General features: G+C 33.1%; 1 protein-coding gene, 1 long non-coding RNA gene and 1 pseudogene across 2 annotated transcripts; all 3 read left to right on the top strand.

The window, feature by feature from the left end:
- The first annotated feature begins 2,231 nt into the window (after positions 1–2,231).
- LOC146913527 (methyl-CpG-binding domain-containing protein 4 pseudogene) lies at positions 2,232–6,335 on the top strand (annotated as a pseudogene).
- Positions 6,336–12,164: 5,829 nt separating this feature from the next.
- Positions 12,165–13,391, top strand: LOC146913526 (uncharacterized). Its single transcript, XM_085720946.1, has one exon. The coding sequence runs from the start codon at positions 12,165–12,167 to the stop codon at positions 13,389–13,391; it is 1,227 nt and encodes a 408-aa protein (XP_085577072.1).
- A 9,265-nt stretch (positions 13,392–22,656) lies between these two features.
- Positions 22,657–25,561, top strand: LOC146913525 (uncharacterized). Its single transcript, XR_015013624.1, has 2 exons — positions 22,657–25,137; positions 25,291–25,561. It is a non-coding gene; the product is annotated as an uncharacterized LOC146913525 (long non-coding RNA).
- Positions 25,562–27,244: the final 1,683 nt, after the last annotated feature.

Here is a 27,244-nt window from a genome sequence, read left to right as displayed (position 1 = left end):
ACTTGAAGTAAAGTCTCGATTTTGATAACTTTGTCGAGAACGATAAAAGAGAAGCTAAAGGAAATGAATCTTGATATTAGGGCATCATTTTCATAGGAGGTTAGAATAATGGAAGAAAAAAAAATCAGTGGAGAAAATGTTAGGAAAAAATGGTTAAGAGTCAGGTTTATTTATTTTTATGTTTTTTTACTATATTATTATATTGAACTCGGTTTTCTTTTTCGCAACTATATTGTTTATGTATAGCTTATTTCCTTTTCAATATTAAGTTTATGTGTTTTTATGGTATCTTTGAGAGAGATAAAGATCAACGCTATATTTTTCTTACAGTGAAAAGAAACTAATAATGTGTAAAAGAGTTAAACAAGATGTTAACCCAAATTGCATTAGTCATTACGCACCACTTGTATTCTTTTGTTTATTACACTGTGGTGGCGGCGTACAGGCCGCAATTGCAGTGGTGAAGCTAAGTAACCATAGCAATGGCACATTCGTACTGGTTTTTATCACATGGAAATTTCTGTGTTCTCTGTTTTCGATAAATGCCATTTGATGAATTGCATTGTTTTGTAAAAGATGTTTATAAAAGTTCATTCAGGCACAGAAGGCTCCTAGAGTGTTAATGCTTTGGCTAAGAAACAAGCTATTATTATAGGGTATATAGTTTGGAAAAGGGCTTCTGCAACTCTTCATAAACATCATAGTTAAAACTCTTACAATATTGTCTTTTAGTTTACCAACAGTCAAGCTGCGTATTTTATTTTATTTTTGAATCATTAGGCTGCATACTTGGGACCACTAAAAAATTACTAGACATTTTTTTTATCACAAAAAACTGCTAGACATTAATAAGTATATACACACTACAAATTATAACTAGGCCAGATAGGATTTGGAAGTTCGGGATAATTTGACTGTTGAGACTTGACCAATTAGGATGAAGATCGAAAAGTTAAGCGCTTAAGAGGAAAAAAAGATCGTTTTGGTGAAGGTGATTTGGGTTGGACAAACTGGTAAGAGTGCTACCTAAGAATCGGAGAGCAGGATGAGGGTTTCATATTCGGAGTTGTTTTCTTCAGGTAATTTTCGAGGACGAAAATTCTTTTTTAGTGGGAGAGTTATAACAACCCGTTTTTCGCTAGAATTATTCTTATTATTTATTATGCGTGTTTATATGCGCTTGTGTGTGATTATTTGTCTCTGTGTGTATTTGTTTGGGATTAGTGAATTTTTGGCCTAGAAGGGTATTTTAGTCATTTTTAGACTCAGGGGTATTTTGGTCATTTGGTGAGCAAGGGTAAATTAGTCGTTTTTATTAAGAAGGTTATTTTTGGTATTTTAGTGAGAATGATTATTTTTGCTAAGTTACTATGAGTTGGGGTAAATATTAAGAGATGGTAATTATTCGGTGTTTTAACGATTTAAGTGAGTAGTAACTTTTGAGAATTAGTTGGTAAGCATGTTAAGCTCATTAAGACAATTAGAAACCTAGCCCAATTAGAAGGTGGTATATAAGCATAACTCTTATGAGAAATCATAGGTTAAGCCTTTCATTATTTCATTTCACAAAAACATAAGAGGTAGAGAGAAAAAGTGTATCAAGAGGATAGAAGAGGAAGCTAAAGAGAGCTTGGGGTTTGAAGAGCTAAGAGCTAAAGTGAAGCCAAATCTAGGATTTGTGAAGCTAGAGGTAAGGGGGATGGTTTCCTTTTCATAATTAAGCTATAATCTCCTATTTTCAATTATGGGATTTAAGTGCTTTTCTGTTAATTGTGACTTTTGAATGATGAAATTCGTGCTCCTAATTCAAGTGGTTTTGTGGGAATGATGAATTTCATGAAATTGTTATGTTATGTGCTTAAACTTCATAGTTGTTGTTGTTAAGTCATTTTGATGATTTTTGCTTATTTGTGTGTAAATCATGAATTGATGAGTGATTAATGTTGAAACATGTCTAAATTCACTTCATAAATGTTTGCTTATGTTTGTATGTTGATGGGATTTGAATTGGTGTGATTGTTGTGAAGTTTGAATAAAAATGAGAAAATTGTGGGTTTTGGTGAAAAATGAACTAGGTGATGAATATGTGGTGAATTGAGGTTTTGATTCCATGTTTGTTGTTCTTTTGATTGTCTTTTGATGTATTTTTTTTTTTGGTCAAGCCTTTTGATGTATGTTAACTAGCTAGTAAACAAGTTTTGGGGACGAAATTGAGTCAAAGAGGATCAAAAATGGGATTTTGGGGTGAAAATTGGAGGGTTCACGAGAGGAAACCCAAGAACAGGGCTGCCTATTCTGGTGCAGCTCGCATGGCAAGCTCGTGGCGAGCTCAAGGCGAGTTGCCCAGTTCAGCACCCATGTTTTTGGTCGATCCGGGTACTCGGGGTCAATCCAGATTATTCCAAATTGATTCTTTTGATGTATTTGACTGTACTATTGCTTTCTAAACCTTTGGAAACATCAAATGAATTAGATTGAACTTGGATTTGTGAATCGAATCAAACTTTTTGAAAAAATGTTCAAGAATGCATAATTTTCCAAAACTCGTTTTTCTCAAAGGAAAAGGGTAGGGTTAGGGTTGTTTATTGTAACCTTGATTTATAAAAATGTTTTGGATGGTATTCATGAGCTTTAACATGGTTTTGCTTTGAAAATTGGAATTCTTTGAAAAAATGATAAAACGATACGAACTAAGTGAATTTTAGAATTACTCGTAATTAACCTATGATGGTTATATGCATATGCTACTCTGATCATATGTGAGTAGTGTATATGTTTGGTTGAGGTGTTTGAACATTTTTACTTTGTTTTGTCGACTTATTTAGAAAATGTAGAAAGTAACGAAAATAGACGAACTTTGTTAAAAAGTGGATTCATGACTGGATAACTTGTAATTGGCTTCGTGCTTAAGATGATATGATATAATAAGGATGAATCCATGTGAGTTGGGTGTTTATTATGATGAATGTCATGATGTGGATAGTTGTCCATCTTTTATGTGAGATGTGAATTTGGAATTTTGTCGTTTCTTTGAAGTGATTGTTATTGATGATGATTATGATAATGATTTTGATGATGGTGATTTATTATTGATGATGAATTCTTACATGCAAAATGATGGTGATTTAATGGTGCTTGCATGTATGAAAAATGTCGGTGTTTATGTTAGTGTCTATGTCGGTGCGGTGTTGTTTGAACATAAGCATTATTGAGTCATATGTTCATGAAAATAAGTAGGATATTTATATCCAAGGACGGTGATTAGGATACTATGTATCCAGCAACGGTGATTAGAATACTTTGTATTCAACGAAGGTGATTATGATACAGTTGTATTTTGAGGTGATGACCTTGACTGTGACCGGTACCACATGCATATAGAGTTGTGTCTAGGAGCATTGCATAACTTGACAGGTGTCATACTTCCTTAGGTGCTTGGTAAATATTCGTATTTGTGAAACATTGGAGAATTGTATGCTTGGTGAAATTTTGGTGAATATGTGAAAATGTACTTGTGTATTATTATACTTGTATGCTTGATGATTGTTAATGTTGTTGAGTTACTTAATCATTTGAATTTAATTATGTTGTTCATATTCATTTGATTATACTTTAATTGTGAAATGTGAACTAACCCCCAGTTGTTGACAGCCTACCTTATTCGTTTGGATGGGTAGATGATGTGCATGAGTAGTTTATCTTTGCTTGGTGAGTTGTTAGAGGCTAGCTTTGGATCTAGCCCGTCTTTTACCTTTAGAGTCTTAGTGTGTCGGCTCTGATTATGGCCATCTGTCTATTATTTACATTTGATGACTTGTTGAGATTTTTATCACCCAGTGTGTTGAGATGAGATTTTATATTTGGTGATGTAGTATGATTATGTGATATGGCTATTTTGGAGATTTGATGTAGTTGTTATTGAGATTTGATGATATTATATTCCGCTGCGATGTTTTGAGAAAATTAATTATGCATGTTTTGAACTTATAGAAGAAGTAGCATCTAAATCCTTTGTATGATGATTTGTGTAATTTACCGCTTTAAAGGTTTAGGGTGTTACACTATGAGTGTCCTAAGATTCATAGATGGGCTGACCTAATGGAACCTTTGCCTTCATTGCCTTGGGAAAAACAGGAACACCAATTATATTTTCAGTTACCTTACAGATGGTAAGACCCCACTCGTAAAGATCACTATGATCAGCAGGTGCAACCAGACTTAGGAGGGATAAACCTAGTTAACTGATATTTATAGACCCCACACGTAAGGATCGTCGAGTGATCAGCAGGTGCAACTTCCAACCTTCTAGGTTAGTCACGTCCCAATGGCCACATCACTTGTATACTCTACCTAAGATAAATAAACGCGACATTACTGTTATTTAATACCCAACAATATAAACAGGGGGGATTCAAAGAATCCTAACTGCTGCTTACTTTTCTGTAAACAAAACAGATAAACTTGCTCTCTTGCAAACAGATAAAAATGCAAATCTTTAACCCTTATCTTTTATTATATTGTTAACTTACAAAAATAAGTAACGCAAATTGTTTGGACGAAACGACAATCCCTATGGATACGATACTCTACTTATCACTTTATTACTTGGTAAACGATTTGGTACGCTTTCCTAATCCGACCATCAGTATGGAGAGTTAATTTATACGAATTGGTAGTAACTTGGGATAATTAATATAATGGTGGTGTATGAGTAATATTGAGGGTTTTAATGAAGTAATTTTGTAGTAACATTTTAATGAGATGAGAAAGTTACTAGGCCCATTAAGATAAGGGAAACCTAACCCATTTAGTGAGAATATATACGGATAACTCTATTAAAAAATTAGGGTTTAGCATTCATTTCATAAACTTGACAAAAGGTGGCTAGTGAGAGAACAGAGAGACTTGTTTGCCGAATCAATGTGGGGCTCCAAATTTCAACGTTATTTTCTAGAAAGGTATTGTTACTAACTATTATTTTCAACACTCGATACCCTTTTTTCGGGGTTTGTCATCGCTTAATTTTCAACTATTTTTTTTTGATCCATTATTGTTAACTCTTCTGGGATGATGTTCTTTTTTAGTTTTAGGGTTTATAGTTCCTTGTTAATTGAATCGGAGGGATTGAGATCCACTAGTTATAGGTGATTTTGTATTTAATTCTGAACCCTAGAGGCATAAGATTTTTTTTTGTTTTTGTGTGCGGATATTTCTTTCACCTATTTCATAATCAATGTTGAATTGAATGAAAGTTTATAGAATCAAAGTTGAATTGAATGAAAGCTTATGGAATCAATGTTGAATTGAATGAAAGTTTTCATATTTGTTGTGGAATTTTTTCTCTTCCAACCCTTTGATTTGTCTAGGTTTCAAAATTGTACAAGTAAAAAATGGTTTTTTCGCATGCCCGGATTACCCGGATATTGGGAAAAATCAGAGGGTTTTGAAAAGCGCGGGAGTTGGAAGATGAACTACCATGTCTAAGTCCTGCACGGATAATTTGGTGGGTGACCTGACTGGATAGATTGTGATACCATATTAGATTTTTATATTGAGTCTAAATCATCCTAAAACTGGCTTATAAGGTGCCATCATTCTTAATAAACCTTTTTCAGAGCTTATCACTTTTAAACAAGGGACTTGGTTTTTTTTATCAATAGTATGAATTATTATGTCTTTATTGGGTTTAATCTAAGAGCTGAACTTTTGCTGCTTTATAAACTGATGGTGAATTATTGTGACAGAGTGATTGATATATATGCGGCAAAATGCAAACTTTGCATGAAATGGAGAGTGATTGATACACGGGAGGAGTTTGAGGAGATTTGTCATAAAATCATTCAAGAGCCTTTTGATTGTAGCAAGAAGGCTAATTGTAGCTGTGATGATCCTGCTGATATCGAATATGATTCTTCTCGGACATGGGCCATTTACAAGCCTAACATTCCAAAGACTCCACAAGGTTTCAAGAGAACCTTAGTGCTTAGAAAGGATTACTCTAAATTTGACTCTTACTACATCACACCAACAGGTAAAAGACTAAGATCCCCCAATGAGATGGCAGTATATCTTAAAGATCATCCACAACCCAGTGGTGTATTTGCTTCGGATTTTGATTTTTCATCCCCAAAGATTATGCAAGACACCGTCCCAAAATTTATTAAGCAACATAAGAATTTTGCGAACAAAAAAGCTAAGATAGCTAAAGATGAAGTTTGAGATATGTCATCACAAGGTTGTTGCATGATGTTGTTGTAATAGATTGTTTTTAGATATTGTGTTAGGGAACACCAATTTTGTGGTATTGAAACAAATTTAACTTTAGTTCTGGTGGTCCATTGTAATTGAAACATAAACAGATATTTGCAGGCTCTTTATGTTGTAACCTAAATACATGTTGTACTTTATCTTTATTAAAAAAATACAAGTTGTATTTTTTATAAAAAAAAAAATGTAATTTATAGTTATGTGGTGATAAATGTTATAAACACTATAAAAAAAAAAACAGCAAATAAAGTAACATTGATTCTTATTTAACTGCATAAGTTATAATTCTAACATGAATGGCATCGGCCTCTTCTAAAAAAACATGCTTTGGCAACCTCAATTTGTTTATTCAACCGTTAATTTTACTTTATTTTGAGTTTTTTCTTTTTCTCTTAAAAGAAAAACTTGCCTAATATTTTTATTACAAAAGTGAGATAGGTTGGTTTGTGGGTCAATTTTATACTTTTTATTATTGTTAAAGGTTAATAGCAGGTATGACCAGCCAAAAACTATTTTATTTGCGTTTACTTTTTTTAGGGTAGGTCTGCGTATTTAGAATATAATTCGATTGTGACACATCATAGAATCTTACTCTCGGACAGCTTTGGATATTATTGAGGATACTAATTAGAATGACTTTCATCACCATGCAAACTTGTTCTCTCTTGTTAAGAGGCTCTCTTCTCTTTCTTGGCTGGTCTCCTTTAATCATACTATCAGAGAAGACAATGAATGTGTTTACTAATTAACTCAGTTTGTAAAGACAATGCATAATATATGCAAGGTCTTAGGTTCGAACTCCGGACACCACCAAAAAAAAATTAGAGAATCAATAGACTTTTCATATTTCACAACTTATTTCCCTTTTGACTTGTCCCTTGAAAATATCCAGGCGAAAAAAAAATTCCACGTCTGAATACCATTCAAGGGATCCATCGACTCCAAGAGGAACTCTTTATAGTTACTCTCAATCTTGACCCTCAATTTTAATATTAATTAATGGTCAAGATTAATTATTAATAATTCTATGGTGGGATTTTTCTACACCTTCACCCTAAATATTCGTCTGCAAAACACTTAATGAAGACAGACGATACAATCTTCATAGTATTGATGACATAACATTCTCTATTCCTTCCATCTCAAAGGATTAGGCTATAATGATTTGACAGATGTAATTAAGTAAAGGTAGGGAATGGGATTCACCAAAACAGAGAAGGGGAATCGGAAAGAATACATATCAATAGTGTGGATTAACTTGTAAGTTGTAATAAGTTTTGATTGAAAAATAAAAACCACTTTGCAATTGATGGCATTATTTTTTTTTTGAAGGAATTGATGGCATTATTTATTCGTAACAATTGAAAGGAGAAAGGAGTGATTTGTTTATAAAAAAGTTGTAGGGTCATCCTTTTTTCGATACAAAAGTAGATATCATTGATACAGCTAGCTGTGAATTTAAATTGGAACCAAAAGAAACCTGTATATGCATAGAATGAAAGAGAATGATGGTAGGACTGCAGAAAATAAAATAGACACGTACAAAACAGCGGCGAGACTGAAAGACGACAAGCAAAAAACGATAGCGAGACAAAAGCAACGGTGAGACAAGAAACAATGGCAAGTGGCAAACCACTTTACCTGAAAAGCAATGAGAACGAAAGCAACAATGATGAATGATATCCAATGTTTAAAGTGTTGTTGAATGCTTCTTCCATGGCTAGAACGTAAGTGACCCTAATATGAAAGGTACCCAGCGATGAAGAAGAAAGGTTCATCAGTTGTTATTTTCTTAGAGGGAACCGACAACTATTAATTCTTAGATTCAGTGCATCAATGGAAAAACGTGAATGAAATAAGAGCTATTTGTCTTTGACGGAAACATAACTATTCTAACGGCAAGGGATGTTTGTGTCATGTGAGAAAATAGACCGGATGTTAGTTACATATTGATAGAGTTGAGGGGAAGTGTATTTTTCCCTATTATTAATAATTAATTAAGGCCATTCATTAATATTAAGATGAATTATTTCAAAAAAAATTAAATATTAAGATGAATGGTTATGATTTAGAGTGTGTGTCTATATATATATATACACACACACACACACATGTGATTTGTTTCAATGTATAAAGCATGAGCATCAAGCCTAAAAAAAGGCAGTCTGGATCATTTGGAAAATGGCAGTCTGGATCATTTCGTGTATTGTACGCACTCTTATGTATAAAGCATGAGCATTAAGCCTACAAGAGGCATTATGGATCATTTGGTGTATTGTACATAATCTTATCATGTTTTTTACACAAGAGGTTGTTTCCTAAACTTGGGCTATGTTTAAGACCTTATTGCTCTCTGATCTTTCCGGTGAGGAACTGATGTAGGTAACGGTGGCGGAAAATTCTCTAGTACGGTGAAGAGGAGTCTTCACGGTGGAACGAAAGATGTCTACATGAACATTAGCACTCAAACGCTCAAGTCAATATTAGAACTGAGAAAGAGTGTGTAAAAAGTGTGGGAAAAGTGAATCATACCTTGAGGGTGAAGCTAACTCACCCTTATATAGGCATGTGTGAGAATAATTGTTTATGTCATATGAGGCGTGATGACAAGTTATTCTTAGCATGTTTTTCAATCATTTTCAGTAGGTTTTAGCAGCAAAAAGGACTGAAACATAGCAATTTTAGGGGGTATTTGAGGTAATTCGCGAAGAAATTATGCAAATCGGCAAATCAAGAAAATCTGAAGATTTGTGAAGACTTTGGGAAGATCAAGAATGAAGATTTAAGAGGCCTCGGAAGACTTTACAGTGGGAGGAATTATGTTCCCAAGTTCCGAGACAAATTATTTGAAGACTTTAGTTTTATTTTGTATGATTATAAGTTGCTTGACATTAAAGCTTTAAAATACTTTTTTTTAGAGACTTTAAAATACTTTTTTGTTTTTGTTATTAATAAATTGGATTTTCTATGTTAAATATGTTTGGTCACATTTGGGTTGATCAAACGTGTTTTGACCACAAATTACTTATGTTTGGATTTCAATCATTAATTTGATCACAAATAAGATTTAAAAAAGTGTTACTCTCCTTTTCACTCTTTTTATTTCGCCAATGCTTTGTAAATTATGAACGGTGTTTCTATGAAATGCTGACATGGATGAAAAGTATATAAACTAGATGTTTGTGAATTGCAAATATAATAAATCTAACAAAATATATCAAATAGAATATAAATTCTTATTTTTATTAATAACACCAATAATTATAAGAAATAAGAATAATGATGTTTGTACAACTATTTGGTGACAATTTTTGTGACAACCTTCTATTTCTCTTTTTTTATTGGTCAAAAAGTTATTGCAAAAGTGTGGAATTTTGTGCAACGAATGTCAATTATAACAAGCTAAACAATGTGTGCAAACAATTTAAATTGAACGAGAAATCCACTTGAATTGTATTAAAGCAATCAAATATTATTGCACTAAATAATCCACAAACTATTTCAAGCCAAAACCTAATCTTAAGCAAGAAATCACTACCACAAGAAACTAACAAATTTTATAGATGACTATCACAAGTTAATTTTTTATGTGCAAGGTGATTGAATTTAAAATGAATTTATCTTAAACAAAGACCAATGAAAATTAGGTTTTAGGAAAATCACAAGGTAATTATACTCATCATATATGAAATTAATTGTGCATAAATTAAAGGAGATAAAGGAGAAGAAAACACCATAGATTAATAGAGATTCCCCTTTTTCGTCCTCTCTAAGGATGCATCCTCTCTTCATAGAAGAAAACGTCTCTTCCATGATAACACCTGAATGCTATGAAGATTGAGACGAAGGTCAAGAACTTTGAATCGATTAAAAGAAATTCCAGATGAACAATGAATTGATTCAAAGTTTCATAGGCATAGATTTGAATCGTTTCAGTGTTTCCAGAAGATGAATGATACTATTTAATATCCAAGATTCAGATAACTGAAAGACTGAATGAATCGATTCAAAAGCTCTTTGAATCAATTCAAAGCCTTTTGATCAAACACCCGAGGCAAGCAATTAATCGATTCAAATGATCAAAGGGAAATTTTTGAATCGAATCAAAAACCTCAAAACATAAAATCTTAGGAAACTTGAAAAACAAGGATCGTCAAAACCAAAAGCAATAACTTGGACACCCTTGTAGAAGATTTCAAGACTGAGACTTACTAGGGTGCTTTTGCATAACGAAGCAAATACTTAATTAGAGTAAACCATCAACAAGAACATCATCAAACCCAAAATAAAGGAGCTACTGTCACACGTGATTTGTGTCAACATATCAAGCACGAGCATTTAAGCCTAAAAAAAGGCGGTCCAGTGCATTAAAGCTCCCGCATCTGTAGATCCGGGAAGGGTTTCCATCATTTATTGTATTGTACACAATCTTATGCTGTTTTTTACACAAAAGTTTGTTTCTAAAACTTGAACCTGTTACATTTCAGTATTAATCCTAAACATGGGCTATGTTCGAGACCATGTTTGAGACCTTATTGCTCTCCTTGTGTGACAACTTATTCCATTGACAAGAATACATACTCAAGACAATAAAGGTAAATTTTTTATTCTTTCTCCTCATTTGTATCATATAAGAAAACAAGATTGTCTGGTAAGTGTTGCTCATTAGTAGCTAGTAGAGACATTATTTGCATGAGTTGGAGATTGAAACCTAACAAAACAAAAAAATCAAGATTGGCATCATATATCAAATAATGTAAGACATGGAATCTCATAATGATCTTAATTAAGTGTATTTCTCTATCTTTTCGTGCATATAATAGGCAATTACCCCTCAGGAATTGTAAGTTTCGTCAATTGACCTCCTGAAATTAACAAAACTTCAATTACCCCCTGAAATTGCACAACGTTAATCAATTTACCCCCTCCGTCAAATTCTTCTGTTAGTCAACATTACGTTTTGTAAATAATCCCCCTGAAGTTTTGCACTTATGTGCAAAATGCCCCCTGAACTTGAAATTTATATATTTTTTTCTTATCCTTAAAAGTGACTACATTATCACTAAATTGTGGAGATATTAGCTAAGTTATGACGGTATACAACCATATATGTTCCCTAAAATGATCAAAAATTAACCATGTATTAGAGCCTAATGTGATGAAAGTCAACATAGCAAAGTACACCACACCTCTCAGATGGAAAACTAATGCATGACATACATAATGAAGCACATAAATGACATATTATTGGCATAACCAATATTACCAAGATGTCAAAATATATGTCAAAACATCTGAAACTATTCTAAACAAAGAATGACATACATGGTTCATGCCAATCTCATTATGTTTGTCAAAATATATGTCAAAATATCTTAAACTATTCTAAACCATCTCACTATGTTTGTCATGCATTAATACATGGTTAATGTTTCCATCTTGGTAAAGTCATATATTTTGACATCTTGGTAATTCTTGGTCATGCCAATCATATGTCATTTATGTGCTTCATTATGTATGTCATGCATTAGTTTTCCATCTGACAGGTGTGGCGGTACTTTGCTATGCTGACTTTCATATCATTAGGCTCTAATACATGGTTAATGTTTGATCGTTTCAGGGAACATATATGGTTGTATACCGTCAAAACTTAGCTAATATGCTCCACAATTCAGTGCTTATGCAGTCACTCTTAAGGATAAGAAAAAAAATATAAATTTTCAAGTTTAGGGGGCATCTTGCACATAAGTGCAAAACATCAGGGTGGTATTTGCAAAACGTCATGTTGACTAACAGAAGAATTTGACGGAGGGGGTAAATTGATTAACGCTTTGAAATTTCAGGAGGGTACTTGAAGTTTTGTTAATTTCGGGGGGTAATTGATGAAGCTTAAATTGATGAATTTGTGGCTTAATCTCAGGAACTGGACGGTGATTCCTCTAGGAAAGGGCTGTTTTAAGTTCAAATTCAACTCAATTGAAGATATGAGGAAGGTTTGTGCTCAAGGTGTCCTCAATCTCAAACTTGGAATCTTGAGGTTCTATTGTTGGTCGATGGATTTCAATCCACAAAGTCAGGTTCAAACACATGCTCAGATTTGGGTGAGGCTAATGCATCTTCCACAAGAGTATTGGAGAAACACCACCTTATTTGAGATTGCTTCGGGAATAGGTACTCCTTTGATCATAGATGACGATACTCAGGGTAGGCTTTCTGGTTTATATGCGAGGGTGCTAGTTGATGTGGATTTGTCTGCTAAGCTCTTCGAGTCTGTGTTGGTGGAACGAGAGGGACATGCTTTCCCTGTTGGGGTTCATTATGAGAGGCAACCTGGTTTTTGCTCACATTGCAGATTTATAGGTCACACAATTCAACAATGCAAGAAACTAAGCACAATACAAGGTAAGGAAGGATTAGAGAAGGATAATAAGAAAAATCAGACTCAGCAACAACATCACAGTGTAGTTTCACAACCTAGAAATCCATCTAAAAACGATGTTATGACTCGAGATAATATGGAGGTTTTGAACGCAAGCACTTCAATATTACAATCTGAAGTTGCAGTAGCTCATCATAGTGTGGAAATTGGCATTAATTCTACTTTGGCGACTAGTACTCGTACCAACACTTTTCAGGTTGATATGGTAGCAGAAAATCCTAGTGTAGTAGATGTGCCAGATTCAGTTACTGGACATGATTGCAATGAAGGTAATGCTCTTGCTCTGAATAATTCTTTGGACGTGTTGAATTCTATTAATGATAAGTTAGATGGTGAGGCCTTGTTTGAGGATTTGGGTAGCAAGGTGGTTTCACCTGAAAAGTTGGTAGTGATCAGAGATAATCATGTTGTTGATCCTCTAAAGGATGTTGGTTTAGTGTCTGACACAGGGTTAATGGCACCTGCTAAGGTTGCAAAACCCTCACAACCTTTGTTACATGAGAGTAGTATGCATGCGCATTTTTCTGACATCGGGATAATGTCTTTCCCCAGTTCAGCTTCTACCTCTTTGGCACATACGACTCTTGTTTCCTCCGGTAAAGCGGTTTCTCCTTCTCAATCAACTCATAGGTTTCTTTTGACATATATGGGGGAACGAAGGAAAGGATGCACTCGAAGTTTTTGATAAATTTGAGGTATTTCAATGTGTACCAAATCAAGATACATATTTCAATGTGCACACTATTTGTGATTGTAAATCAAGTTCGGATACCCAGCACGTTGAAAGACTTCATCAAACCGCCGCTTCCATATGTCAGAAGATGGTGCGTGATCCAGAAACCCTCCTTCCAGATGATGGTGAGATACATGGTTTCTGTTTAAATAGGTTTTCTGATAATAACATGATCAAAGAAGTCTATGCTCTCTATCTTGCTGCAAAAGAGAAACAGAAAAGAATCCCAAATTGGTCGCTAGAGTTAGATATGTTGTTGCCTTCTTCTTTGATTGCGGCACTTTGTTCAAGAAAAGAAACTGTGCATTTGGCTTTGGAGATGTTGAATGAGAAAGATAATCCTGGGGAAAATCAAGCTAAACTATAGCTTTGTGAGAAGGTTGTCAGATACATTTGTCCAAGTAAATATTTGGATGAAGCCAAGCAGTTGATCTTTAAAATGATTGCAGACGGTCCACTACTGCGTCCTTCAGAACCAATTTTCGACCGTATTATTCGTGCCAACGTTCAAGCTAGGGAATTCGGACAAGCTTTGGAGATGGTGATGTTATTGGAGAGTATAGGCTTATACACTTGTGATACTCTTCTGTATGATTCTTCAAATTCGTCTTGTATAAATATTGCTGAGAAGATCTTGGAAGAAGCCAAAAAGAAGGATTCTAAGTTAATCATCGCTCTGCTGGACCATACGCTCATTTTTAGATATTGTGATGGGCGGGTTTATGAGGAGGCTGTTAGGTTATTTACTCAGATGAGGGATTTTGGTGTGGCTCTCAAGTTTATGATTGAGATGAAGGATTTTGGTTTATCCTTCAATCTTGATGAGTATCACAAGTTGCTCAACTCTCTTTACTTGAAAGCTATGGATAGGAAATTGATGGCAGAGCAGCTAGAGGAAATGGACCCTATGGATAGGGAAATGGCAAAAGATCGGCTAGTAAAAATGAGCTCTATAGATTCGAGACCGATAAAAGAGAAGCTAGTGGAAATGAATCTTGATATTAGCGCATCATTTTCATAGGAGGTTAGAATAATGGAAGAAAAAAAATCAGTGGAGAAAATGTTAGGAAAAAATGATTAAGAGTCAGGTTTATTTATTTTTATGTTTTTTTACTATATTATTATATTGAACTCGGTTTTCTTTTTCGGAACTATATTGTTTATGTATAGCTTATTTCCTTTTCAATATTAAGTTTATGTGTTTTTATGGTATCTTTGAGAGAGATAAAGATCAACGCTATATTTTTCTTACAATGAAAAGAAACTAATAATGTGTAAAAGAGTTAAACAAGATGTTAACCCAAATTGCATTAGTCATTACGCACCACTTGTATTCTTTTGTTTATTACACTGTGGTGGCGCGACGTACAGGCTGCAATTGCAGTGGTGAAGCTAAGTAACCATTGCAATGGCACATGGAAATTTCTGTGCTCTCTGTTTTCGATAAATGCCATTTGATGAATTGCACTGTTTTGTAAATTATCTTGCTTGTTGATTTGTGTCTACGATAAATATACTTGGTTTTGCTACAAACAATGACGTGCCTTCCTTGTCTCTTACTCTTTGTCTTCTCTCTAAATTTGGAAAAGATGTTTATAAAAGTTCATTCAGGCACAGAAGGCTCCTAGAGTGTTCATGCTTTGGTTTAGAAACAAGCTATTGTTATAGTTTGAAAAAGGGCTTCTGCAACTCTTCATAGTATGCAGGCTCTAATAAGAGTTGAGACAGTTATTAAATTACAGTGAGTTCGTCGTACAGTGAGCAAGTAAAATAATTTCAACCATAAACTCGTGCAAGAAAATGTGGTAAAAACTTCATAGTGTGAGTGAACTTCTTGCGAGTATTGTTAGTAGTTTTTGATTACAATTTTTACGGTTTATGCAGTAAATGTGTTTTTAAGTTAAGCTATTTGTGAAGGTGATTTGTGTGCTTTGATAGCATTCGTCAATATATGTTTCATTTGGAACATTAGTATGAAATCCAAGAGTATTCTTTGGAGTACACAACCTTTTTTCTCTCTCTCTTCAGCCATCATCTTGTGTATTGTTGTTTAAATCCTCATGTACAAGTAAAGGAAATATGAATCTGAATGTTTCGTTTTGTTTTTTCTATTAATTTTAATTTTGTTTCATTAAATTATTTTTTATTACTGTAGTTTATAGAATTTGAATCATAAACATCATAGTTAAAAATCTTACAATATTGTCTTTTAGTTTACCAACAGTCAAGCTGCGTATTTTATTTTATTTTTGAATCATTAGGCTGCATACTTGGGACCACTAAAAAATTACTAGACATTTTTTTTATCACAAAAAACTACTAGACATTAATATGTATATACACACTACAAATTATAACTAGGCTGGTTAGAATTTGGAAGTTCGGGATAATTTGATTGTTGAGACTTGGCCAATTAGGATGGAGATCGAAAAGTTAAGCGCTTAAGAGGAAAAAAGATCGTTTTGGTGAAGGTGATTTGGGTTGGACAAACTGGTGAGAGTGCTACCTAAGAATCGGAGAGCAGGATGAGGGTTTCATATTCGGAGTTGTTTTCTTATGAGAAATCATGGTTAAGCCTTTCATTATTTCATTTCACAAAAACATAAGAGGTAGAGAGAAAAAGTGTATCAAGAGGATAGAAGAGGAAGCTAAAGAGAGCTTGGGGTTTGAAGAGCTAGGAGCTAAAGTGAAGCCAAATCTAGGATTTGTGAAGCTAGAGGTAAGGGGGATGATTTCCTTTTCATAATTAAGCTATAATCTCCTATTTTCAATTATGGATTTAAGTGCTTTTCTGTTAATTGTGACTTTTGAATCATGAAATGCATGCTCCTAATTCAAGTGGTTTTGTGGGCATGATGAATTTCATGAAATTGTTATGTTATGTGCTTAAACTTCATAGTTGTTGTTGTTAAGTCATTTTGATGTTTTTTGCTTATTTGTGTGTAAATCATGAATTGATGAGTGATTAATGTTGAAACATGTCTAAATTCACTTCATAAATGTTTACTTATGTTTGTATGTTGATGGGATTTGAATTGGTGTGATTGTTGTGAAGTTTGAATAAAAATGAGAAAATTGTGGGTTTTGGTGAAAAATGAATTAGGTGATGAATATGTTGTGAATTGAGGTTTTGATTCTATGTTTGTTGTTGTTTTGATTGTCTTTTGATGTATGTTTCTTTTTGTCAAGCCTTTTGATGTATGTTAACTAGCTAGTAAACAAGTTTAGGGGACGAAATTGAGTCAAAGAGGATCAAAAATGGGATTTTGGGGTGAAAATTGGAGGGTTCACGAGAGGAAACCCAAGAACAGGGCTGCCTATTCTGGTGCAGCTCGCATGGCAAGCTCGTGGCGAGCTCAAGGTGAGTTGCCCAGTTCAGCACCCATGTTCTTGGTTGTTCCGGGTGTAACGCCCTCCTTTTTATTTAATTATTTTGATTAGTTTTAGAATATATTTATATGAGGGATATATGATTTGTTGACATTAGATGTCTTTTTATAATTTAGTTAATATATTTTGTTGAGCGATATTTTGTTATGTTATATGTTGGTATTTACTAGCATAATATATTTGTTAATTGTTATAGATATATATTTGTTATTTGGTGTATTATTATATATTTAGAAGAGAAATATTATTTATTAGAAAATGAGGATTATTAGTGTGAGTAAAATTGGAGGTTAGAATAGAAAGAAGAATAAGTTGTTGGGCCTAAATAGATTTGGGAAGAATATTTTAGTATTATAAATAGAGAAGCTTAGGTTAGAAAGAGTTTACCAAAAACCGCTTTTTCGAAAAGAGGAGAACAAGAAAGAAGAGAAGAGAAGAGAAAATTCAAGAGAAGAGGAGAAGACCTTAGGAAAGAAGAACGATGTTGCTGATTCAGGAATTAATCTAAGGTGAGGGTGAGACTATCTTGCATTAATATTAAGTTAACCATTAGATTACATCTAACAAGTTGGGGAGAGTTTGTGAGAATTTGAGAATTAGGGTTTTGAGAGAGATTTGATGATTAGATGATGAAAACTTGTTGAATAGATGTAGAAATTGTGTACAGACCTTAGATAATCCATAGGATGATTATTGGAAGTAGGTTAGCACCATGAGATTATGTGAAACTTGAAGAAACTCTGCATTTTGCCCGAATTTTGATATTAAAACTGGTATTGATCGGTGCAGAATTGGTCTTAGGTGTAAACACTAAAGTTGTAGGTATGGATGTTAGCTTTCTAATGCCGCTGGTCTCACTTCAAAACGATTTATAGAACTTGAGTTATGGTCAAATTACTGCATGTAGGTCACAGTGAATTTTTATGGACTTTCAGCACAACTTTTCCGAATTTAAAATGAAAACTGGTATTGATAGGTATAAAATTGGTCTTAGGAGTAAACATGAAAGTTTTAGATAATTTTGTTAGCTTTCTAGTGACTTTGGTTTGACGTGAAAATGATGTTTGGTCTTTGAGTTATGATGAAAATACTACAGGGAGGTCTTAGCAAAATTGTACAGTGACATCATTCTCTGTTTCATGTTTTTGCGTTTTGTTCATATGTTTCTGTTTTGTTTTGACTTTCATCACCATGCAAACTTGTTCTCTCTCGTTAAGAGGCTCTCTTCTCTTTCTTGGCTGGTCTCCTTTAATCATACTATGAGAGAAGACAATGAATGTGTTTACTAATTAACTCAGTTTGTAAAGACAATGCATAATATATGCAAGGTCTTAGGTTCAAACTCCGGACACCACCAAAAAAAATTAGAGAATCAATAGACTTTTCATATTTCACAACTTATTTCCCTTTTGACTTATCCCTTGAAAATATCCTGGTGAAAAAAAAAATTCCACGTCTGAATACCTTTCAAGGGATCCATCGACTTCAAGAGTAACTCTTTATAGTTACTCTCAATCTTGACCCTCAATTTTAATATTAATTAATGGTTATGATTAATTATTAATAATTCTATGGTGGGATTTTTCTACACCTTCACCCTAAATATTCGTCTGCAAAACACTGAATGAAGACAGACGATATAATCTTCATAGTATTGATGACATAACTTTCTCTATTCCCTCCATCTCAAAGGATTAGGCTATAATGATTTGACAGATGTAATTAAGTAATTCTTGATATACTTTTTGAGAAATGCTAGGGACACACTCCCTAACACACTCTCTAACACACTCCACTCATATTCAGCCACGTCACCAACTTTTTCAATGCTCTTGACCGGTTACTTGTTATTTACCTTTTAACACTTTATTTTTTTTTTAATTATTGAGTTTCAAACTGTCACCCACTATCGGTGAGAACAGAACAGTCATCCTGCATAGATTTATTCCTTCTTGAATACCCTCTGTTTCGCATATGGACATGTGAGGGTTGTATGCTTCTAATTTCTTGTCGAAATTCTTCATTCCAAAAACCATTAACAATGTTAAACTACCATTCCTTTAAAAAAATGAAGTAAACTATCATGGTGTCTCTAAAAACTCAACTATATTTATGCTAAAACCACCACCACTACATTGAATTTTTAACTTTTCTCCTCTTCTCTGACAACACATCATAGTGACTGAAACAACTTTGTTTTCTCATCCACAAGGATCTTGAGAATTGGTGAAGCATTTAGGAAATTGTATACATAGATCTACGCCGTTCATAAAACTCCTATGTAATCAATAAACAGATTTATTTCATGAGAGGAATGGAACCACATGCCAAAATCGATTCAACTCTCCCGTTGTAGTTCATGTCTGATCTGCGACTGGGAGTCTTGGAGAAGACAACCAGAAATTAAATTAAATTCATAATAAAAAAAAGATTAAAATAATTAAAAAATGTTACTTGCAGTACCGGTTAGCAGGTAAAGGCATTGAAAGAGTTGGTGACGTGGCTGAATATGAGTGGAGTGTGTTAAAAGAGTGTGTTAGGGAGTGTGTCCCTAGCATTTCTCATACTTTTTTGATCAATGTGCAATGCATACCTATTTTGAAGAATAAGTTACATGTTGGTGTGAGCACACATCATAGATATATCCTTAATTATCAGTCTCGTCTATCATACACCCAGTAAGCACCATCCATAGTCTTAAAGGTAGGGAATGGGATTCAGGTGTTATTTTCTTGGAGGGAACCGACAACTATTAATTCTTAGAATCGATGCATCAATGGAAAATCGTAAAAGAAAGAGAAGAGGCGTTAATGAAATAAGAGCTATTTGTCTTTGACGGAAACATAACTATTCTAACGGCAAAGGGATGTTTGTGTCATGTGAGAAAATAGAGCGGATGTTAGTTACATATTGATAGAGTTGAGGGGAAGTGTATTTTTCCCTATTATTAATAATTAATTAAGGTCAATCATTAATATTAAGATGAGGGGTTGTGATATATATATATATATATATATATATATATATATATATATATATATATATATATATATGTCTTTGACGGAAAGATAACTATTCTAACGGCAAAGGGATGTTTGTGTCATGTGAGAAAATAGAGCAGATGTTAGTTACATATTGATAGAGCTGAGGGGAAGTGTATTTTTCCCTATTATTAATAATTAATTAAGGTCAATCATTAATATTAAGATGAGGGGTTGTGATATATATATATATATATATATATATATATATATATATGTATATATATATAGAGAGAGAGAGAGAGAGAGAGAGAAAGTAGGGGTGGGCATGGTTCGGTTAACCCAAAAAACCGAACCAAAATTTTGAAATGGTTCGGGAAAACCGAACCGTTTCAGGTTTGGAGCTAACTGAACTGAACCAAAGTTATGGTTTGGTTAACCATTTGCTTACCTATTAACCATACCGAACCAAACCAAAACAAATATTTTTTATCCAATGAATAAAACCACTTTTTTTAAAAAAAACAACTTATTCAAAACACCTTATTTTAAAAAACAATTTATTCAAAACAGCTTATTTTAAAAAAACAGCTTATTCAAAACAGCTTATTTTAAAAACAACTTATTCAAAACAGCTTATTTTCATTTCAGGGTGCATGAATTTTATGAGAATGACATGGAAATCCAACTTCTCCATGTTAGCACTTGAGCAAACTTGAGAACTAGAATGAAAATTATTGAACAAAACTGATAAGTAATACATTTTGTAATACATTTTCCATTGTTTTCCGATCAATATTAGAAAATTTTAATCCATCTATGGTGTGATTACTAAAGGCAATGCTTAATAAAGCCGATGATCCAAAACATAATGATAAAATTTCAAACTGAACTAGGACTTTGTTATGTTCAGTCATTCAGTGAAATGCCATAAGGGAAACAACTCTGTGATATGCCAAAGTTAACGAGGGGTCTATAGATGGAAGAAAACAAACACCTCCGAAAGAAAGGTTCCTTCTATATCACACTAGGTTATCACTAGACACTTCTCAACAAACTAGAATGCCCAGTTAGCCTTGACAGAATGAGTATTTTTTTAAAAAATAGCTTATTTTAAAACAGCTTATTTTATTTAAAACAACTTATTTTATTCAAAACATGTTTTGAATAAGTTGTTTTTTTGAAAATAAGTTGTTTTTATAATAAGGTGTTTTTCATAAAATAAGTTGTTTTTCAAATAAGCTGTTTTTTTTAAAATAAGCTGTTTTGAATAATCTGTTTTTTAAAATAAGGTGTTTTGCATAAAATAAGCTTTTTTGAATAAGTTGTTTTTTAAAATAAGCTATTTTTCCAATAAGCTATTTTGAATAAGCTGTTTTTTAAAAATAAGTTGTTTTCATAAAATAAGCTGTTTTGAATAAGTTGTTTTTTAAAATAAGGTGTTTTGCATAAAATAAGTTGTTTTGAATAAGTTGTTTTTTTTAAAAAATATGCTATTTTATTTAAAATAAGCTATTTTATTTAAAATAAGTTGTTTTGAATATGTTGTTTTTCAAATAAGCTGTTTTCAATAAGTTGTTTTTTTAAAATAAGTTGTTTTCATAAAATATGCTTTTTAAAATAAGCTATTTTAAATAAGTTGTTTTTTTCGAAAGATCCAACAAAGAGTTCAAGTGTTTCCTTAAAAAAAAAAGTTCAAGTGGTTTGGTTCGATTCAAACGGTTCGGTTCGGTTCAAGATGGTTCGGTTATGGTTCAAGAACTGTTAATAAATTAACGGTTCGGTTCGTGAACCATTATAATGGTTCGGTTCGGTTCGGTTCGCGCGGTTCGGTTCATGGTTATTTTTTGCCACCCCTAATAGAGAGAGAGAGAGAGAGAGAGAGAGAGAGAGAGAGAGAGAGAGAGTGGACATGTTATTGTGAGAGGATGAGAGGGTCAAATATTAGCCATAGGATCAAAATCAACGGATGTGATCTAATTTTGGCTAAATATGCACACGCGCATGTTTTCCTTTTTCATTCACTGTTTAATCTTCTTTTTGCGTTTTGTTCTGAGATCTTCTCAGTGAACTATTTGTGAATGTCAAAACAAACTCCAAAATTGGTTTCTAAGTTTCTACAATTACAGTCCTTCTCTTTTAATAGTAATGAGATGAGATTCCACAATTGATTATGTGTATTCCTGGCAAATAGAAGAAAACGGAACCCAAAAGATTCTGGAAAATTTTAAAAGGGGCTCCTTTGATTATCGTAGGAAGAAGAACTATGTTGAAACCATGAATAGTCTGAGACATGCTGATCGCACTGTTCTTAAGGATTTTTCGCGTAATTATACGCTAACCCCCAGGATTTAACAGACCCTTCTTGATATAAAATCAAGGATGCAGAACTAGCAAGAAGAAATACTTTCAGGAAGATGTAACCCAAAATTGTTTATCATACTCATTAAAATTGTTTTCTATTCGTTCAATGTATATCTCTAAACATGAATATGGAGGCTTTTCTGTGTTGGTCATATCTGCCAAAATCAGTAACTGATTCTATGTAAATGCACTATGAATAGCAATTAAAACTGAAGGTTATTTTCAACAAAATTAATATGTGTACGGTTATGCTACTACGTGTGTTTTTGTAAGTCAAAAGGAGTATAGCTCATATAGCATAAAAATAACTGAAGGTTATTTTCAACAAAATTAATATGTGTACGGTTATGCTACTACGTGTGTTTTTGTAAGTCAAAAGGAGTATAGCTCATTATTAGAGATATATGTTAGTCATATAGTCACTAGTTAGTTAGTGTCTATAAATAGGCTTAAGGTGTCACATTGCATTGTAACCTACTTTCTCATATTGTAATATTCATTTTCCATCAATACAAAGAACTTTGATCTATTTCTCTCATTCCTTCCATGGATGCCATGTTTCCTAACATGGTATCCACCTTGAAGGATATTTTCCGCTACATTTTCTCTGAGAAAATCCGATTTTCTCAATTTTCCTTTTCTTTCTCTCTCTGCATTTTCCCGAGAAAATATATTTTTCTCAAGTCAGTTTCACTTTCCTTTTTCTCGTTCATTTTTTCTTCCCGATTCAATTTCTTGCTTTCAAGTCTTTGATTCAATTTCTCGTTCACTTTCCTTTTCCACTTTCGTTTTTCTAATCGATCGTCTTCGATTCGCTTTTGATGATATTGCGTTCTTGTGTATCTCCTCCTTCATGATTTTGTTCACAATTCACTCAGATGTCATGCTTCTCGTTTTTCCCCAAATCTTAGGGTTATATTTTCGTTCTCCTTCCTTTATGTTGAATCGAACATTTCTCCTTCAATTTCTAATTCAATTTCGTTTTCGATTCGATTTTCTTGCTCGAAATCGCTCGTTACTGCGGTTTTCCCCAAATCTTTGGTTCCTTATTCATGTTTTTGTCCGTCTCGCGCGTGATTCCATTTTGCGCTCTATGTTTTGCAATTCTCGTTTGATTCTACTTCGATTTACTGATTAGAATCAAATTTCAGTGGTATGCATTTCAGCTTTGAGTTTGATTGCGATGACTGTGGTTGTATGCAAGAGCTGAGGTTTGAAGTTGAATTTGTGTGGATTTTCGGTTGGTTCTTCACAATGTGTTGTTGGATTCTATATTGCGAGTTTGCCGCAATCAACTGGTAATTGTTGTAATTTTTGAGTATCGTGCACACAAGGTGTTTGCTAAAAGTAGATTGGTGACGTTCCTGAAGAGTTGTTATCATGAGGGAACAATGGAACATTCCTCTGTTTTGGTTCACCTTTACATTCCTGCAGGGTTTCTGAAACTTCCTCTAGTATGGTATTCTTGTTGTTGAATTGGATTTTCTCTGCTCATAATGCACTTACAGAAGGTTTCATTGTTGGCTATGTTGCTGATCAATTCGAGTTAAGTTCTTGCTCAACTTCTTACTCCTACATTGTTGTGAGATTGATCAGAATTAGCTCTACCACTGTGAGATATTGCTTACTCTACTTTTGATTAGTGGTACATTAGTATTTGATGCCTCTTATGATATCATATGTTAGTGTTAGAGAAAGATAGAAAGGTTCTCTCTGATCAAAATTTCTAGAGTTTTGAGGATTATTTGAAGTATGGTTGATGATGTTTGATGTTTGAAAGCTTGAGATTTGGTCATTGTTTGCTTCTGGTTTGTCTACTATTGTAACAATTGCAGACTATTTGTTGGTTTGTCTTCTGATTCGGTTATTGAAGACTATTTGGTTCATATTGGGAAGTTGGTACTTTTTTGGACCTCTTTCCTATTGCTACTGGCATTATACTATTTTTGATGTTTTTTTTTTTTTGGTTTACCATCAAAGCAATCCATTGGAGATGTTGGTTCTGGTTGTGTTTCTTTTGGATAGGGTAATCCATCAAACTGGTTCTGTCTTACTTTTCTTTGAGATATTGTTCAAGAATTGAAGCATAAAGCATTACACACATCAGTGATACATGGACTCCTAGTTTCTTTTATGATCAGTTTGGCTTCCATATGTATCACTTGGCCTGTTATGCCATTTTTGGGTGTTGATTGGAACCTTTCCAGCATTGGCAGAAACTCATGGAGTTGATTGTTTTGAAAAGAATATTAGCTTGTTTCATTTCTTGGTTGTCCACAATTCTGGAGATGGGTTCTTATTTGGAAGCCTCTGATGCATTGCCTCATATTCCTGGATCATTATAGAAGCTTTTAGTCTATGCCTTTGCTTCTGGTTTGTATTTGGTGAGGTTTATGATTCTGGCTCAGTTTTGGATTATTGGAAGATTCTTGGATTGATTACTTTTCCTCGGTTTCTTTGTCCTGGATCGTTGTTTGGAGTGCTTCATTATTGGAAGCATTGGTTTTGGCCTATGGTTTGAATGCATCAAAATCGTTTTGGCCTAGGAATAGGAAATCTCATATTTACACCTTTCCTATTTTACATGAATTAAATCCCTTAGATTATGCAGCAAGAATAAAACAATATCTCAACAATTTATTGGTTACATGAACTTGTCTTTCAACAACTTATATATAGAAGGCGAAATTCCACTAAGCACTCAACTACAATCCTTTGATCCCTCTTCATATGTCGGCAACAGTGGACTTTGTGGACCACCACTCATAAATCTTTGCCTTGGTGATGTGATTTCTCCAACTAGAAGCCATGAGAAACATATCACTAGTGAAGATGAAGATAAGCTCATAACCTTTGGGTTTTATGTTAGCTTGGTACTTGGTTTCATATGAAGATCATCTTGGTCACACTTAACAGTTTTTGTAAATAGGTTGAAAAAGAGATTCCAAGTTGAAGAACAACTGGTAAATTTGTTTTGATATATATACCCTCTAATGTATATTTTTCGTATATATAAAGCATATATGTTTTTGATTTAATTTTTTTTTATGTTTATTTATAATCTGCACACACACAAAATTAGTTGACATGATTTTTTTTTAAATCAATATTTGCAGGTAACGCTTCAATTGTGAGTGATATTTGCAATGTCTTCGTCAATATATGTTTCATTTGGAACTTTAGTATGAAATCCAAGAGTATTCTTTAGTATGAATATATCTTGAATTTTGTACTTGGGTATATTATAGATTCCTAGAAGTCATCTTTTTTAGTGTCCTATATTTTTAATTCTCATCACTAAACTACTTTCTTGTCATCTTGTGTATTGTTGTTTAAATCCTCATGTACAAGTAAAGGAAATATGAATCTGAATGTTTCGTTTTGTTTTTTCTATTAATTTTAATTTTGTTTCATTAAATTATTTTTTTATTACTGTACTTTATAGAATTTGAATCATAAACATCATAGTTAAAACTCTTACAATATTGTCTTTTAGTTTACCAACAGTCAAGCTGCATATTTTTTTTGTTGAATTACTAAGCTGCATACTTGGGACCACTAAAAAATTACTAGACATTTTTTTTATCACCAAAAATTACTAGACATTAATATGTATATATACACTACAAATTATAACTAGGCCAATTAGGATTTGGAAGTTCGGGATAATTTGACTATTGAGACTTGGACAATTAGGATTGAAGATTGGAAAGTTAAGCGCTTAAGAAGAAAAAAGATCGTTTTGGTGAAGGTGATTTGCGTTAGAAAAACTAGTGAGAGTGCTACCTAAGAATCGGAGAGTAGGATGAGGGTTTCATATCTGGAGTTGTTTTCTTCAGGTAATTTTCGAGGACGAAAATTCTTTTTAGTGGGAGAGTTGTAACAACCCGTTTTTCGCTATAATTATTCTTATTATTTATTATGCGTGTTTATATGCGCTTGTGTGTGATTATTTGTCTCTGTGTGTGTATTGTTTGGGATTAGTGAATTTTTGGCCTAGAAGGGTATTTTAGTCATTTTTAGACTCAGGGGTATTTTGGTCATTTGGTGAGCAAGGGTAAATTAGTCGTTTTTATTAAGAAGGTTATTTTTGGTATTTTAGTGAGAATGATTATTTTTGCTAAGTTACTATGAGTTGGGGTAAATATTAAGAGATGGTAATTATTTGGTGTTTTAACGATTTAAGTGAGTAGTAACTTTTGAGATTTAGTTGGTAAGAATGTTAAGCTCATTAAGACAATTAGAAACCTAGCCCAATTAGAAGGTGGTATATAAGCATAAGAAAAATGCTCTCCACCCAGCAACTTTTACTCGCACGCTGCAGTCATGCCGAAAATGCCCATGCGCTAGTTAACTTGCGCAAGTGTAAGTTACTGCGCAAGTTTACTCACGTGGCGCAAGTTAAGTGGCGCAACGATACTTTTTCAAATTATTTTTATTAACTTATTCAAAATTATTTTGTTTATATTAACTTCATTCAAATTATGTTTTTTTCTTAACTTTATTTAAAATTATTTTATTAACTTTATTTTGAAATTATTTTGTTTACATTAATCTAAATTATTTTCTTAATTTTATTCTAAATTATTAATTCGATATTATTCTTTAAATTAATACAAATATAAATAAAGGTAAATACAATACAAATATAAATAAAGTTAAATACAACAAATATAAAACAAAGGAACAAAATTGAGGCATAAATAATCTCTCATTTTATTAATAATTCATAAATTACATTACAATAATTCATATGATAAAAAGTAATCTACTTATTCACTAAATCTACTTATTTTCTCCTTGGGGTAAAAAGTAATCAATCTTCGTGGGGTAAAATAGTGAGCAGCCTTCTTGGGGAAAATACATCATCAACCCTTGGGCAAAATTTAAAACTGTTTTTTTTTACCACACGAAGTTCTTTTTACCCACGGTAAAAAGTTTATGCGGTTAAAAAAATAGGTTTAAAATTATCCCAAGGGTCGATTATTTCCCCAAGTCGGCTACTCACTACTTTACCCCGACGAAAATTGATCAGCTTTTACCCAAAGAGAATATTGAAAAGAAAAAAAA

This window comes from Medicago sativa, chromosome 6 (genome assembly GCF_051527215.1).
Source record: "Medicago sativa cultivar Bolivia chromosome 6, Bolivia_mono, whole genome shotgun sequence".
Lineage (NCBI taxonomy): Eukaryota > Viridiplantae > Streptophyta > Magnoliopsida > Fabales > Fabaceae > Medicago > Medicago sativa.
The sequence above is the reverse complement of the archived record's forward strand: the minus strand, read 5'-3'. Positions and strand labels throughout refer to the sequence as shown.

Coding starts and splice junctions, on each gene's coding strand:
- LOC146913526 (XM_085720946.1), top strand. CDS start 12,165: ATGAATTTGTGGCTTAATCTCAGGAACTGGACGGTGATTCCTCTAGGA.